We start from the raw sequence: 16,827 nt of genomic DNA on the forward strand, positions 1-16,827 counted from the left end.
TAGCACACACGGGCCCTAACTTACAGGGCGACTGAGCCACTGTGGCTGGGAGGCCCGGAGGCCGTGCTGCGTGGTGGGCGGGAGGACAGTCGCTGGTACCAGAGGCCTGTGCTTGAGGGCCAGCTCGGCAGGTGGCCCACAGTGTGGCTGGCTTCAGGCAGGCCCCCTCACCCTCTCTTGTGAGAAAAGTGCAGCTAATAAACAGATGATCAGAATTAAGTAAGAGTATTCACATAGGAAGCACTCAAAAATAACAGACCAGGATGTGAATCTGGCTTCTCTCAGAGAAAACCTGAGAAGTGTTCAGTTACCCCTGAGATCTCCTAGAAAAGCTGCCTCTTCCCACCCAAGGGATAGGGGTCCTGGCTGATACAGACTAAGGGTAGGGATCAAACTCCAGACCTGCCACCCTCCAAGACACAAGACAGATAGGTATCTGTGGGTGGAGACAAGTATACAAGAGGGCCTCCCCATCCTCTGGAGGTCTGACCCAGAGGGGCAAAGAGGGGGCAGGTGGGCTACGCAAAATCCTACCAAGTCTGAAGACGAGACTTTGCTGGGCACCTAGTGCACAGGGCAGGGCAGGCTCTGTCTCCTGGAGCACTGGCCTCCAGGAAACTCCAGCCTGGGTCCTGGCAGCTGATACACGCGGTCCGCTACTGGCTCCTGCCTGCCCTCAACAGCCAAGGCCTGAGGGGATCCTGGGCCTTGGCAGTGGCTTTTCACACCCTGTCGGGTCATCCAGGACAGGCTCCAGGAGAGTGGTGGTTCCAACACTACTGGAGTTGGGGTCAATTCCCAGGTCCCTTCTGGGCCAGAAGAGGGTGAGACCTGGGTGCAGACAGGCGACTCCCCGGCCTGGGAGCGTGGCAGGTCCCAGGCAGTCTGGGAAGGCCGACCTCAGGCCAGCCTGTGCTGACTTTGAGACTCAAGGTCCAGATGGGCAAGGTCAAAAGCTGACCTGCACCCCCTTCTGTTTCTGGGCTCCTGGAAACCTAGTTTCAGGTCAGCTCACCATTGTGCGACATGCCCAGTGCCAGGCATTTCTGGAAGCGGCAGTACTGGCACTTGTTGCGGTTCTTCTTCTGGATTTTGCAGATCCGCTCACATTTCTCATATTCCAGCTTCATGCGGATCGTCCGGCGGAAGAAGCCCTGAGGGAGTGCAGATGCGTCAGGAAGAGAAAAACCACGAGGAAGGGAGAAAGGCTGAGGCTCCAGCCCTGCCTGCTGGGTTGCACTCAGGGGCTTGATTATACATTAAGATGAAACAATTCCTGAATTTTGGAAGTAACGGGGGAATATCACTGGAGAGGAGAGGCAGAAGGAAAGTAAAACAATTCTAAAACTTTTGAAATAATTCAAAATAAAATACCATATTTAAGTGCTTCTTTGTTCGTTTGATGACACCAAATGTACTATGGCTAACTTAATTTACTTGTAAGTGCATCTGGTTCTGCAGTTTTCTAGGCAGTTGTTTAGTAAAATCATCTGTGAAAGTTTGATGGGTGTGCAGTTAGGAGAAAGAACCCAAAAGCACCCCTGGAAAAATAATTAAAATGTTTCCTTTATTATAAAAGAGCCCCTCCTGGGGCCTTGAGGCACAGGAAGCCCTGACCTCCGGGAGTTGATGCAAGCCCAAGGCCCGCCTTCGGTCCTGCATGCCCTCTCCTGTCCGGTCCCCAGGGGGCGCAGCGGCCCAGGTGAGAGGCGGGGTCAGCACTGCTGGTGCCAGGTGAGGGGCCCCTCCTCTGCTGCAGGGCCCAGAACTCAGCCTGGGACCGGCCCAAAGGCCTGGCTGCCTCCCAGGCAGGAATTCTGCAGTGGGTCTGGTCAGGGCCTTGCCTGGCAGCGGGAAAGCTCTGTCAGGTCAACTCACCATGTGAGCACAGCCCACCCTCAGCCCATACCTTGCATCCCTCACAAGCGTGAACGCCGTAGTGGAAGCCCGACGCCTTGTCCCCGCACACCCGACACTCCATATTGAGGCTGCCACACGAGGCCCCGTCACAGCCCATCTGCAGTTGGTCCAGCAGTGAGAGTGGAGAGCAGCTCTGGGAGAGATCTGCGGATACAACACAAGGAGAGGTCTGCAAACGCACAACACGGGGCGAGGTCTGCGGACACACAACATGGGGCGAGGTCTGCGGACACACAACACGGGGCGAGGTCTGTGGACACACAACACGGGGCGAGGTCTGCAAACGCACAACACGGGGCGAGGTCTGCGGACACACAACACGGGGCGAGGTCTGCAGACACACAACACGGGGCGAGGTCTGCGGACACACAACACGGGGCAAGATCTGCAGACACAACACAAGGAGAGGTCTGCAGACATACAACACGGGGCGAGGTCTGCAGACACAAAACACGGGGCGAGGTCTGCAGACACACAACACGGGGCGAGGTCTGCGGACACACAACACGGGGCAAGATCTGCAGACACAACACAAGGAGAGGTCTGCAGACATACAACACGGGGTGAGGTCTGCAGACACACAACACGGGGCGAGGTCTTCAGACACACAACACAGGGTGAGGTCTGCAGACACGCAACACAGGGCGAGGTCTGCAGACACACAACACGGGGTGAGGTCTGTGGACACACAACACGGGGCGAGGTCTGCGGACACACAACACGGGGCAAGATCTGCAGACACAACACAAGGAGAGGTCTGCAGACATACAACACGGGGTGAGGTCTGCAGACACAACACAAGGTGAGGTCTGCAGACACGTAACACAGGGCGGTGAGGTCTGCGGACACACAACACAGGGCAAGGTCTGCAGACACACAACACAGAGCGGCGAGGTCTGCAGACACACAACACAGAGCGGCGAGGTCTGTGGACACACAACACGGGGCGAGGTCTGCAGACACACAACACAGAGCGGCGAGGTCTGCAGACACACAACACAGAGCGGCGAGGTCTGCGGACACACAACACAGGGCGAGGTCTGCAGATACACACCACAGTGGCTTCACGTCCTGCCAGGCCTAGGGACCTGGGGAGGTGACCAGAGCCCACGGGGGAGCATAGGTGGTGAGAAGACATCTATGAATCACAATCTTGGCTCAGCCACTTAAGGGCTATGTGACCTCTGGGAGTCAACCTTTCCGAGGTTCAGTCTCTTCACCTAGAATGTGGGGTTAATGACAGCTTCTCTAGGAGGAGGGTGAATGTGTCCAAAGCCTTTCCCCCAGACCTGACACCCTGAAGGTATTCCAGAAATTCTGCTCACTATCTGGCCAAGTCTGAGCTTGCCTGGGCAGACTCACCACTGGTGGAGAGAGGGCATGGGGGATGGCTGTGTTTTGGGAGGAGGGCAGCAAGAGGGAAAAAGCAGACAGATTCTCTTAGACTGTCCTTAGGAAGTGGCTCCCTGGTTTACAAGGCTCCACGGGGTGGGCCCATGGGAGACGGTGTGCGGCATGGTTTGCGGGGGCTTCAGAAGCGCCCCCACCCCAGAAGTATGATTCCTGCATGGACTCCAGAGATGCTGTGAAGAGTCTCTCAAGAAGCTCAAGCTCATTCCCACGAAATTTCTTGCTTGACTGAGCAGAAAAAGCAGAAGTCTCAGTCACGCTGACTGGGCAGCAGGCTGAACTTCCTTGAGTGTTTTCCTATTACTAATAAAGGCACAGACGTCTGAGCCCCGGATTGAGAGTGTCAGTGAGGAAAGCAGTTGGCCATGGGGGGCTTTGGGGTATTAGTGCTGCCGGCTGACTCACTAAGGAGGGCTGGGGGCCTTCTCCTGAACACCTCCTCGGACGCTCAGAAACGAGCCCTCCCTGGCAAGGGGGCCTGACTGAGCCCCAGCACAACGCTGCTTCGTGATGCCACGGGTCGCCCGTCTCCTCTGCCAGGCTAGCCTGACAGCCTGCCGTCCTCTGCCTTCTTCCCTGATGAATGCGCACCCTCCTCAGAGGCAGGGGCCAAATCCCCAAAGCAGAGGAGCTGGGAGCAGACAGTGCTGCAGGGAGACCCCAGCCATGGTGGTCAGCCCAGACATAACGTGTTCTGGGCTGCCTTCTGCCCTCTCTACAGTATGGTCACTCTGCACAAGATCTCGACTCCTGGTGGTTAAGAATCTGCCTTTCAGTGCAGAGGATATGAGTTCAATCCCCGGCCAGGGAACTAAGACCCCACATGCCACGGGGCAACTAAAGCGGGGTGCTGCAACCACTGAGCCTGAGAGCCACAATTAGAGAGACAGCCCGAGGGCGGCCGTGAGGACCCTGCATGCTGCCACTAGACCTGATGCGCCAAATAAACAAACAAACAGGGCTCCCCAGGTGGGCCAGTGGTAAAGAAATCCGCCTGCCAGTGCAGCAGACGCAGGAGACACAGGTTCAATTCCTGGGTCGGGAAGATCCCGGGAGAAGGAAACGGCAGCCTGCAGCAGCTGCTTGCCTCCCGGCTGTGAGGGTAGGAGTGGCACAGCCCCTGCTTCCTGAAGAGCTGGACCGGTCACAGAGGCCAGGCGCCCCACGGGCTGTAGCTGTGCCGCTCAGCCTGAGGACAGGGGCGCTCACTTCGGGGGGCGGGTGGCTTGGGGGAGGGAGCTGTTCCGGTCTCAGGGACCCTTGAGTGCACTCAGAGTTGGGCGCCCCCGTCAGGACTTAAGGGCCACAAGGCAGGGCCTCCGTCTGCTGGGGCGCTGCTGCTGGACGTAGGGCAGGTGCCCCGCGACTCTGGACTGAGGGTCCTCCAGCCGCCTGGGCGCCCGGGCCTTGGTGCCCTCTGGCTGGAGGGGCTGGGCAGGACCCACCGCTCCTGGAGGGCATGGGATTCACGTCACCAGCTGCTGGGAGAAAAACGAGACAACACGTGACGAGGCTCTGTGGAGACCTGCGCAGATGCGGCAGGGAGGGTTTCTGGCACTTCCTCCCGATATGTGTGGTCTGTGTACATGTTCGCTTCTGGCACTTCTCGTAAACGGTGTTGCTTTTGTGGTTTGCACGTCTGCCTCCCCTGCTAGCCTTGGCACGTCTCTACTCACGTTCTCTTTGGATCTCGAAGGCCACCTGCTCCACCGAACCTGGGTTCACAGTGACCTATCACCCCAGGCTGTTCCCACCTCCCCATGAAGAGGGGTGCTCCCTTGTCCCCGCTGTGGCCCTGGAGGCTGGCAGGCGTCTGGTCACTTGGTTGCTGCTGGCACTGCTTGTGGCAATGTCACCCTCTCTCTTCACTCAACAGACATTTGCTGCGCACCTGCTGGGTACAGAGCCGGAGTTGGACCCTGCCCTCCACCAGCGGAGGTGAGGAAACCAGGACCCAAGGTAGCGAGCGGCAAGGCTGGCTGGCAGCGGGGCAGGCATCGAGGTGCAGGCCTGCGGGGGAGCTGCTGCTGGGTGAGGGGGTCAGGGAACGTGACCGCTCCCCTCTCTGGGCTCAAAAGTCAGGGCTTCGGATGACCCCCAACTTGGTTCCAGGTTCTCAGAAGCAGCAGGCCTGGTGTCGGGGGTGAGAATGGACTCAAGAGTCCTGTGGGCAGTTCAGGTCGGGGTCCAAGGCTCAGACCTAAGCTCTGTGCCCTGGGCCTGTCCCCTCTGCAAATGGAGTTGACAGCAGCGTCTGTCTAGAGTCATGGTGAGGAGCACAGGAGTTAACAGAGAAGCTCCTGGACCTTGGCAGTGCTGTGTAAATCTGCTTCGGTGAGGATGGGACTTAAGGTTCTGCAGTTCTCAAGCCTGTGCCCACATGGCAGGGGCCAGGCCTTCTCCTTCCTCTGGCTGCTGGCTCCTCTTCTCCACAGCTTCACAGAAACCAAGACAGGGGTGGAGGGTCTTCTGCTTGTGAGGCCGGGAGAGCTCTGAACAAGACTGGGCGCCTCTACTCTGCCTGCTCTGCTCAGCCTGGAAGAAGCCAAGGTGCCAAGCCCTTGTACCAGCGACGCAGGCAATCTCTGGACGGCAGGGAGAAGCCCCGGTGAGTATCCCAGGGGTGGCGGGGAGCACTCAGGAGAGCTGCACACTGGACTGGGGAGAGACAGGCACAGGGTAGCGCCAGTGCCCCGGTACGTCTGCTCCCCGCCAGGTGGTGGAAGGCCACGGGGAGGCGGGGAGGCCTGGGGCAGGAGTGATGGGACAGCGCCAGCCCCCCGACCCCGCCTGTTTGAGGGGGTAAGAGAACATGGGGAGCTGACACACGGCAGAAGGGGCCGGGGAGCTGAGGGGCGGGGATGCGCGGAGTGCACGTATCCCGCAGGGGAGGTCTTGCTGTGGGGAACTGGTGTATTGTATTACTGTTGCTTCATGGTGAGCTTTCCAAAGATAAAGGTTCTGTTTCTTCCCTGTTCACCACCTGGCTTAAAAGTTTATTCTCCAATTGTCACCATATCCTACCCAAAAGTGATAATGGCAGAGTGTTCCCCACTCAAGGGACCCACTTCTGAAGGCTCCTTACCCACCCGTGATCTCCCAGCGGGAGAATCCCAGGGAGAGAGGAGCCTCGCAAACCACAGTCCATGGGGTCACAAAAGAGTCGGGAGGACTGAGCAATTGAGCATGAACATCATTTCAAACCACCCTAGGAGTCAGTAACTGCCGCCATTTAAAGATGAGGGGACCGAGGCCCAGGAAGTTACGGGTTTTGTCCAAGGTCACCTGTGCAGTACATGGCAGGACTGGGATTGGACCCTGAATCCGAAAAGCCCTGCAAGGCCCACGTGTTTGAGGCAACAACGCCCTGTCAGTGCACGCCCATGTGTCAGGACCTCCACTGGACGCTTCACACATCAGCCTCACGTGACCCACGCAACAACCCTTCACGCGGGTCTTCTTAAAGACTCTTTCATAGATGAGGAAACAGGCTCAGAAGGCTAGGTGACGTGCTGACAGTGGCTAATTCTGTGTCAGCTCGGCCAGGCTAGGTGCCCGTGAAATCCAGCTTTTGGTCAAATCCAGTCTAACATGTTACTGCGAAGGTATTTTTTGATATGACTGATATTTAAATCAGGACTCCCCACAATTTGAGAGGCCCCTGCCGGTCAGCTGAGGGCCTTAGGAAAACGAGATCAAGGCCTCCGCAAGGCAGAAGGAATGCTGCCTGCAGGCTGCTTCCCACTCGAGCGCCAGCATCACTGCCCCCAGGCCTCCAGCCTGCTGGCCTGCCTGCAGAATTTCAAGTTGCCGGTCGTCATAATTACATGATCCAATTCCTTAAAATAAATCTCTCTCTCTCTCTACAAACACACACACACACACACACACACACACACACACACACACTCGCTCTTGGTTCTTTCTCCACAGAACCCTGACACTGTGGCAGACTAAGAATTATAACTCAGAACCCCCAGGGCTGAGCTCTGACCCCCTGCACTGGATGACCACCCAAACCTACGTGTGCGTGCGTGTGTGTACTTCTGTTCATAAGTACTAATCAATAGTTTGTGAGTAGGATCAGTGAGGAGATGAGTCCCTGATGAGTGTATTAGTGGAGTGTTTGGACTCAGCATAAGCCCCATTGCGCAGACGGTGAAGTATCAGTTGCACCATCTCTGATTACAAGTTCAGCAAACAGACACGACTGACCTTACTCACAGCACCGCTCCCCCTGCCTGCCTATCTAGTCTCCATCGCCGGAGGCATGCTGTTGTCAGAGCTTGGAGGGCGGCCCAGAGGGAACAGCCCTGTCTATTTACTTTGCTGGCAAAGCCCCCACAGCAAACAGCTTCTGAAGACAGGGCCAGTTCTGTGGAACTCTGGGGCTGGGTGACCCGGCAGTCTCCTGTTCACCTGGCCTGTGGGCTCCTCAGAGCAGGTACCCAGCGGTGCCCTCCCCTGAATGGCCAGCCCCTGCGGACCCCCGTCAGGCACTGCTGAGTGAGAGGAAGTGCCAAGGCCGGGAGGAAGGACACTCTTGTCTCCCTCAGTCCCGCGAGGAGACCCCTGACCTCCCCCTTGGGTGTGACTGGGAGGTTCATCACTGCCGCCGGAGGGGAGGGGGCGGGAGAGGTGGGTGAGGGCTGGCTCAGAGCCCCTGCCGGCCGAGGACTCCGGCACGCGTGTGTCCTCGCTGCTGAGTGCTCACGTGAGGCCCGTCCTGCCTACCTCCTGGAAGCGGGGGTGCTTGGCAGATACTGAGCTTGGTACAGAGGTGCACAGCGTCAGCACAGAATCTCTGGGGTGGTCAGAGGGAGCCAAACTATGCGGCCTGCCTGCTGTTTCAGGGCTTGAGACTGCGCCTCATTTTCTTGGGTCCCTAAGGGGACTCCAGAGGCCAAAGTCACAGACTCACGGGAGGAACAGGGAACCGGCAGGTGCTGGCACACCCGAGGCCGGTCACACGCCACCGTATCTCCTCACCCGCCGGCCCTTGAGATGGGCAGGATTTCTGGCCGCACCACGCAGCGTTCCCGACCAGGGATCGAACCTAGGCCACTATGGTGAAAGCCGGAAATTCTGACCACGAGGCCACCAGGGAAGTTCCAGGACGCAGCCTTAAAGGGTGAAAAGGGTGAAGAGTCTTAGACTGGAAGGTGAGGCCCTCTCCAGAGGCCCACGGTCCAGACTGGTAGATCTGGGGCTCCTGCCTTGGGTGCTGGGATCCCCGACACAAGAAGCTCTGTTCCCTGGGCCCCTCACCTGCTGGCTGCTTTGTTTTTTTTTTTTTAAGAAAACAACAACTAGTTTATTTCACCCTTTTAAAGGAAGCGATTCATTTGCTTTTTAAGTTTTATGAGACTGCTGCAGGCTTGCTGGGAAAAACATATAAGGGCACACATATGGCGCGTGACAGACCCCCCCTTCCCCCGCCACAATCCTACCCCTCCGAGCAGCCCCCAGTCCTCTGGTTGTTCTCTTCCAGTGCCTTCCGAGGTACGTGAGGATTTTTAAACAGTGGGATCCTCAAGCAGTTGGGAGCTTACTTCCCTGTCAGTGTATACAGACCCACCTCAGTCTTCCTACTGACCGCACGGCACCCCACTGCACGGCTCTCCCACAGTTTACATAACCAGCTCCCCACACATGGGCGCTTTCCAATTTTCTGCTATCATGAATGGCGTGGCTGTGGATGAGTGTGGAAATCTCTGTGCACCCTGAGCGAGTATTTACACTGGGTACATTGGCTCAAAGAGGAGCCGCAGGAGCGAAGCAGCACACGCTCAGAAGTGCTGGCCTGCACCGCCAAGCCGCCCTCCCCGCCTCGGGGGCTGCAAGGCCAGCCCGGTCCTCACCACCAAACTCACACGCTGAATGACATCTCATCTGAAGAGTCCTTCTTGGCTGTCTAGTAGACTGAGAAATGTTTTCTGTTTTTTGGCCATTTGTCTGTCTGTCCTACCGTCAACTGCCTGCTCCAGCTTTTCTGGTGGGGGGCTTGCCTTGTAGAATTTTATATACTATGGCTTTCACTTAAGTGATTAGGTTAAACAATCCCCTCCTGTTTCAATTACTGCACAAGTAGGTCTTTCTACTACCAAGTCATCCATTTATTGATACACAGAATCTACTAAACACCACATCGTACAGAGCACTGCGAGACCGGCTGGGCAAATTCTGCCTCAGACACCTCCCTGTGTGCCCGAAAGCCCAGCAGCTCCCCAAGACTCCATCACCTCACTTGCCTCGCCTGCTTCTGCACCAGCTACCGCATGCTGCTCTGCATGTGAACAGGCTACCACTTGGGGATACGGTCCCCCAAGGTGTGCAGGAACCATGGGACAGGACACCATGCTGGTAACTTCTCTGTGCCCGGGGAGGGTGTGGGCCAGGGTAGGCCGTGAGGCCACCGACCCGAGGCCCTCTCTTCCCCTTCTCTCTCCCCTGGTGTCCTTGGTGACAGCTCTTGCTCCTTCTTAGCCCCCAGTGGCTCCCCTCTGCCTCCTAACCCTCCGTGCCTGTCTCCAGTTCAGACAGTGTGGGCTGTTAGCTCTGCAGGACGGACGGCTGCAGGTTTAGCCAGTCCTCTCTTCTGAGGAAGGTTGTTCTGCAAAGCCATCCCAGGTACCAGCCACCCAGCAGGGAGCAGGTGACCCTGGGGGCGGGGGGACACCCTCTCTCGGAGCCTGAAGTCACAGTAGCATACTTCCCTCATGCCTGGGTGTCTGGTGGGACCGGAGGGACTGGATGATGGCTCTCCAGTCACCCTGCCCCACCCTGTGCCCCGAGGAGGAGGAACCTCTGCAAAAGCTGGGCTCCTGCTGTGCAGGTTCAGAGCAGTGTGACCCAGGGATCCAGGCCTCTTGTAGCTGCGTCTCAGGGGGGGCCAGTCCGACCTCAATAGCTCCATCTGCCCTGCCTCAATTCCAGACCCCATCCGCCTCCTTCTCCCCATGCAGACCCAGGGGGCCAGAGCCATCTCTGTGGGGCCAGCCTGCTCCTCTGCCCACGTCGCCACTTGCAGTCGGGATCCCCTTCAGCTGAAACCAGGAGCGGGGTCGGGATGCCCCTCCGGGCAGCACGTGCTCTACTGGCCCAGCTCCGTCTGCGGGAAGGGAGCAAGGGTCAGTGAATGCAGCAGCACTCGGGTGGAGGGGCGGGAGAGGGCTGGCTGAGGCGGCGAGGGAAGGGGCGGCATCAGCAGCAGGGAGAGCCAGGGGCTGAGAGCGGGCGTCCGGGAGACCTTGGCGGTGGGCCCAACATCACGGCGATGAGAGGAGGAGGACGACGGAGCGGCACAAGGTACCCGAGGAAGACGTCTGCACTGATGCTGGCCGTAGACACCAGGGAACCAACAAGTGAGGCAAGAGAAGCTAAAATCTGCCTGGCTGCACGAAAGTACTATTAATTCCGGTCATTCTCACTAACTGCTTAGCATCTGCCAAACTACAAAGCGCCCTGATGACGTGTCACTAGCACCAGATGAACTGAGTTGTGTATTCTGTCTAATCCTAATCATCACACGTACAGGTGATCTTTCTGGATGATGCTGATGCACGTTTGTCCTGGGCCCCTTGTAGTATGAGAGGTGGAATATCAACAGCACACGCATTACAAACGCTAACTCGTTCAATTCCCACAAAAGCCTGCTTGTACACCTGCTATAACCCATGTTCTACAGGAAGAAGGGAGACAACTCGCCCAAGATCCTGCAGCTGATAAGCAGCAGAGCCGGGGTGTGGCCCCGGGCTGCCTGGCTCCGGCCCTTAGCCACCCTGCTCCCCTGCCCCCCACGATGACACTGTTTGCGGCAGGCCAGGCTCCCCGTCCTGACTCCTTCTGCGTCCCCAGCCCCCCCTCACCTGTGTAGCTGCTGGAAGGAAGTGAGTGCTCTGGTCCCCCGTTGAGCTCTGGGGCTCCTTCTGCCTTTGCCGCTTCCTCTTTCTCCTCCTCTGGCCGGGCCTCAGGGGCTTCCTCCGGGGGCTGCTCCATGGCTGACTTCCCCTGGGCGCCACGCCTGCAGGCCCGGTCATAGCTCTGGCATCATCTGGGTCTGAACGCAGATGGATCTCTACAGGGCAGTTCCCGTCAGCCTGGACGAAGGGGAAGACAGGAAGAGGTTGGGGAGGATGAGAGGGTGACAGAGTGGGAACGGGTGGGGAGGGGAGCCCCCACCCAGGAGGGGCACGTCCTGCTGCCCTTGCTGGGGCCGGAGGGCCTCAGGCCTGCAGTGAGCCAGTCTCCACTCCTGGCATCACGGGTCACTGCCCCTCCACCCTTTGCCCACCTGGCTCTTACAGCAGGTTTGTGGGCTTCAGAGCAGTCTCTGTGAGCCAGGTGTGGCAGGCGACGCGCCCCCGTGAATCCTTCCCCGCGCCCTGCTCTTTGAGCCTCCTGAGCCTGCAGGAGCCACATGGGAACGGCCTGAGGGCCTTTGTCAAATTCTCCAGCCCCTGCTGGGGGTCCTCATATGCATCAGGCCCCCCAACCCCCATCCTGTCCCCACCAGGCCCAAGAATTCTCTCTCTCCTAAGCACCCGGCTTGAAGGCAGTGGATCCCACCCTTCCTGACTCTGGGAGAAGGAAAAAGACATGCTCCCTGCCCACTAGGCCAGCAGCTGACAGGTCTGCAACCAGACCATCAGCACAGAGCCACCGGGCAAGGGGCGATGCACACTGTCCCGGAATCTGGTGACCCCCATACGTCAGCCTGGAGGAGGCAGTTTCAACCCTCAAGCAGTCTTGTCCACAAATCACATATAAGCAAGGGGGAGTGAGACCATGAGATGTGGGGAGAGTCTGGCAGGGAACGCCTCTTGGGGATACAGCCTGAGAAGAGATGCGGCGGCAGCACACTGAGGGAACCCTGCTGGCAGGGCGAGGGGCGCCATAGGAGAGAGGGCTTGAAGGGATGGCTGGGAGGGCGGGCTGAATCCAGGCATGCGCACTTCAAGCCACAGGGCGCGGGACTAGACCATCCCGTGGCGTGCAGACCCGGGAAACTAACAGCAGGAGAGACCTGGCTCAGGGAAATTCAAGGACCTTTGGGACCGCACCCTAGATGTCCCAGGCAGCTCAAACTCAACCGATCCAAACAGAAGTCACATTCTGGTCCCGAGCTGGCCCTTCCCTCCTCTGGTAATCCCTACCTCTGTGACCCAGACGCCCACCGCCCACCTATCAAAGCTGGAAAGTGGGAGCCACTCGAGACTCACCTCTCTCACCCTGCTCTAGACTTGCAAACTTGGCTATACTAGAATCACTGGGGAGCTATCCTCATAGATTTTTATTCGACTGGTTTGGCAGCAGCTTGGCAGCGGGATTTTTAATTCCCCTGGGGATCGTAACGCACAGCCAAGCTTGAGAAACCCTGTGCTACAGTAAAGCAACTTCCAGTTGGTGGTAAATCGTTCCCTCTTAATCACTGCTTCCCACCAGGCCTTCATCGTCCCTTGTGTGGACTGACACAACGACCTCTTAAATTGGTCTCCCAAAGGCAGCTTGGAAATTCAGTGCCAGACTCTAAGCGCCGGGGAGCTAGGAATCTGGAGTTGCGTGTGTGGGTGCAGTCACTGACAGGACAGCCGCAGGACGGAGTTCAGCTCACTGAAGACTGACGTGACACAGGAGGACGGGGTGCCAGAGCGGGGGACGAGGCGGCGGCCAGACACGGAGACGCTCGGGATGGATGCATGGCAGGGACAAGAGGGAGGGTAGTCAACCATGTCAAATGCTGCAGAGTTTAAAGGTGATAAACAGATACACGGCCACTGAATTTGGTGACTGTGAGGTTATCTCTGACCTTGTTATACAAATTTCAACCAAGTGGGTGGGACAGAAAGCAGGGCTCTGAAGACTAAGTGGCAGCAAGTAAGCTGGGACAGTGAAGGAGACTTACTGTTAAATGATCATATCAGGGGAAAAAATGATAAGAGATGTAGCTTGGAAAACTAGCAAAGTCACGAGGAGGTTTTTTGGAATAGAGAAGACTCGAGTAAGCTGTGGCTAAAGGAGAGGTCTTCTGAGAAAGACAGTCTGAAGAGTCAAGGGGGAAGCCGGGGCAGAACGACTGATGGGAGGGGAATAACTCAAGGGCACAGGATGAGGAAAACACGAAAAGCTGCAGCACTGTCTGTGTGGAGGGGTGCAAAAGCTCACAGGGAACGGCCACACTTTTTAGTTAACCTGAGTATAAGGCATAGGTGTCTACTGAGAGTAAAAGATAGGACTTGAAGAAAACAAAGAGGCTGGATGCTGCTGCTAAGTCACTTCAGTCGTGTCCGACTCTGTGTGACCCCAGAGACGGCAGCCCATCAGGCTCCCCCGTCCCTGGGTGGAGGTAGGGAATTAACTGGAGAGAAATAAAAAGAATTACATAGAAAGGCTATGGTAAATAAACCACCGAGGCACTGGCACAAGAACAGATAATCACTGAAAGAGAATATACAAAGTCCATAAACAGATACAAATGCATACGGGACAGGATTTAAATGTTATAAAGATGGCACTCCAGGGAGAGACAGATTGAGAGAGTAACTCTGAAACAATACATTACCATGTGTGACACAGACAGCCGGTGGGGGTTTGCTGTGTGACACGGGGAGCTCAAACTCTGTGACAACCTAGGGGGCGGGAGGGAGGGTCAGGAGGGAGGGGACATGTGTATACCTACGGCTGATTCATGTTGCTGTTTGACAGAAACTAATACGATAGAAGGCAATGGCACCCCACTCCAGTATTCTTGCCTGGAAAATCCCATGGACGGAGGAGCCTGGTAGGCTGCAGTCCATGGGGTTGCTGAGTCAGGCACGACTGAGCGACTTCAGTTTCACTTTTCACTTTCATGCACTGGAGAAGGAAATGGCAACCCACTCCAGTGTTCTTGCCTGGAGAATCCCAGGGACGGGGGAGCCTGGTGGGCTGCAGTCTATGTGGTAGCACAGAGTCGGACACGACTGAAACGACTTAGCAGCAGCAGTAGCAGCAACACGATATTGTAAAGCAATTATCCTCCAATTAAAAATAAATACATTTATTTTTTTAAAAAGATGGCACTCCAGACCAAAAAGAAAAGACAGATTCTTCAGGAAATAATACGGGGACAAGTGAGTAGCCATCTGGATCCCTACCTTATATCTTATACCAAGACAAGGTCCAAATAAATCAAAGGTTTTAAAGTTAAAACAAAAATACATGAACTATATAAAAAGTGCTGAAAAGCTGAGTGGAGGAAAAGTGAAGACTGATACTAAAATCCACAAAATTTAATGGGTAAAAACTTATGCGTAAAAAAATTAACAAATGCTATTCCATAAAAATACAAACTTACTACAAAGTAAAAAACAAAAAACAACCAAAAAACAAACCAAAAAAAACCCCTCAGGGACTTCCCTGTTCCAGGGGCTAAGCTCCGCACTCCCAACGCAGGGGGCCTGGGTTTGATCCCTGGTCAGGGAACTAGTGCCCACATGCTGTAAACAACAGTTCCTGTGTTGCAACTAAGACCCAGCACAGCCAAACACACACACACACACACACACACACACACAAAACCCAGAAGAGAGAAAACAAAAACAGGTAACAGACTGGGAAATATATTTGCAATTCATCAGACAAAGGGCTAACTGCTCTAAAATCGTTTCTAAAAATTAAGTAAAAGACCAGCAATCCAACAAAAAACTGGGCCCAAGATACAAAAATCATAGAAAAAAGGTATACATTTACTCCTTAAACATATGAAAACACGCTCAACATCATTTATAAAAAGAGAAATACAAATTAAAACATCACTAAAATATACATTTTTTTTTTTGCCACACCATGGCAGCTTGTGAGAGCTTAGTTCCCTGACTAGGGACTGAACCTGGGCCCCTGGCAGTAACAGTGCAAAGGCCTAACCACTGGACTGTCAGGGAATTCCCTGAAATATGCTTTTTACAATCAGATTAAAACAAACGCTAACACTCTGGCTATGCACTTGGGGAAATACCATCTCACATGTCCCTTGTGGAAAGGTAAATTAGCACGACCTCTAAAGAGGGTAATTTGGCTACATCTCTTAAATTACTGGACACGTTCCCTCTGACCCAGAGACACCATTTCTAGGTTGTCTCTTACAGCCATCCTTCCACTGAAGCATAGTGACACAGTGTTAGCACAAGGTTACTCATTACAGAATTATTTGACTGGCATGGGTGGGGAACAAGTTAGATATCCATTAACAAGGGATAGCCATAAACAAGGATGATGATGTTTATGGACTGATATGGGAGTATCTCTAAGATATATTAATTAGAGAAGAAAGCAATTTGCAAAATGAAGTGAAGAGCTATGAAGTGAAGTTGCTCAGTTGTGTCCAACTCTTTGCGATCCCATGGACTGCAGCCTACCAGGCTCCTTTGTCCATGGGATTTTCCAGGCAATAGTACTGGAGTGGATTGCCAGTTCCTTCTCCAGGGGATCTTCTCAATCCAGGGATCAAACCAGGGTCTCCCGCATTGTAGACAGACACTTTACCATCTGAGCCACCAGGGAAGAGCTATACTTTGTGCAAAAAAGGTATACTGAAGCTGGATTTGGTCTGATAAGATAGTGCTGGAAAGCTACATAAGAACTAGGAACACTGGTTGCCTCTGGGGGGGGGGAGGGGTGGGCGGGGGGACTGAGTGTCTGGGTCAGAGATTTTTCACTATACCATTTATTTTTTTTAATTTTGTTGGGGTATAGTTGATTTACAATGTTGTGTTACTATGATACCTTTTAAATTCTGAACTTTAAATTCCTGAAAATAAATGGGAATAAAATGAAAAGACAAAACTTACAAACAATAATGTGGAAGATGAGAGGACGTGACGAGCAATAAACTGCTCAAGCCCTTTCTCAGGAGACATGAAGATGCTGATGAGCATTACGGTTCAGTCAAATGTACACAGAAAAGTTTCAAAGGTAACCACTAAGACACTGTAAACAGAATGTATGATTTCCAAATTATTACAGCAGAATGGGAGAACTTGGGAGAAGTCATGCGAAACTCTGGCTTTCTAACTGAGGAAAGTCTCACAGATGGGAGCCTTAACAACTGCATGCAGTGGAGGATGGTGGACTGGTCCTGTGACAGAAAGGCCGTGGTGGTGGGAAAAGTGGGAAGTTTCAAGTCAAGTCTGCAGTCTGCTTGATTCAGCTAGTATGAATAGTACTGTACCAGCCTTCATTTCTCAATTTTAGTAAGTGTGTCTGGTATATGGGAACTCTGTACAATCTTATCAGCATTTCTATAACCCTAGACTTTTTCAAAATACAGATTAAAAAAAAAAAAAAACCTTAAAAAAATCTGGCTTTCTTGTTTCTCTTAAAAATTAAGCAGACCTGGCCAATGCATGCACTCCTGGGCTGTTTCCCTTATTCATGAAGCATGAACTGCTTCGCTCACTTGCAGGGATGGGAGTCTGGTTAGTGTAAACTGGTTCCTCAAGGATCACTCTCTGATCATCC

The 16,827-nt window shown here is 54.6% G+C and overlaps 1 protein-coding gene across 4 annotated transcripts in view; it reads right to left on the reverse strand.

The window, feature by feature from the left end:
- PPARD (peroxisome proliferator activated receptor delta) overlaps window positions 1-16,827 on the reverse strand; it is an 86,530-nt gene that overhangs the window by 3,831 nt on the left and 65,872 nt on the right. For all 4 annotated transcript variants that reach the window (XM_055571622.1, XM_055571624.1, XM_055571623.1 and 1 more), the window contains 3 exons: window positions 11,199-11,429; window positions 1,910-2,064; window positions 1,016-1,154 (listed from right to left, as the gene is read on the reverse strand). In XM_055571622.1, coding sequence (XP_055427597.1) covers window positions 1,016-1,154; window positions 1,910-2,064; window positions 11,199-11,328 — 424 coding nt within the window. In that variant the 5' untranslated portion in view covers window positions 11,329-11,429. The remainder of the gene's footprint in view (window positions 1-1,015; window positions 1,155-1,909; window positions 2,065-11,198; window positions 11,430-16,827) is intronic.

This window comes from Bubalus kerabau, chromosome 3, assembly GCF_029407905.1.
Source record: "Bubalus kerabau isolate K-KA32 ecotype Philippines breed swamp buffalo chromosome 3, PCC_UOA_SB_1v2, whole genome shotgun sequence".
Lineage (NCBI taxonomy): Eukaryota > Metazoa > Chordata > Mammalia > Artiodactyla > Bovidae > Bubalus > Bubalus kerabau.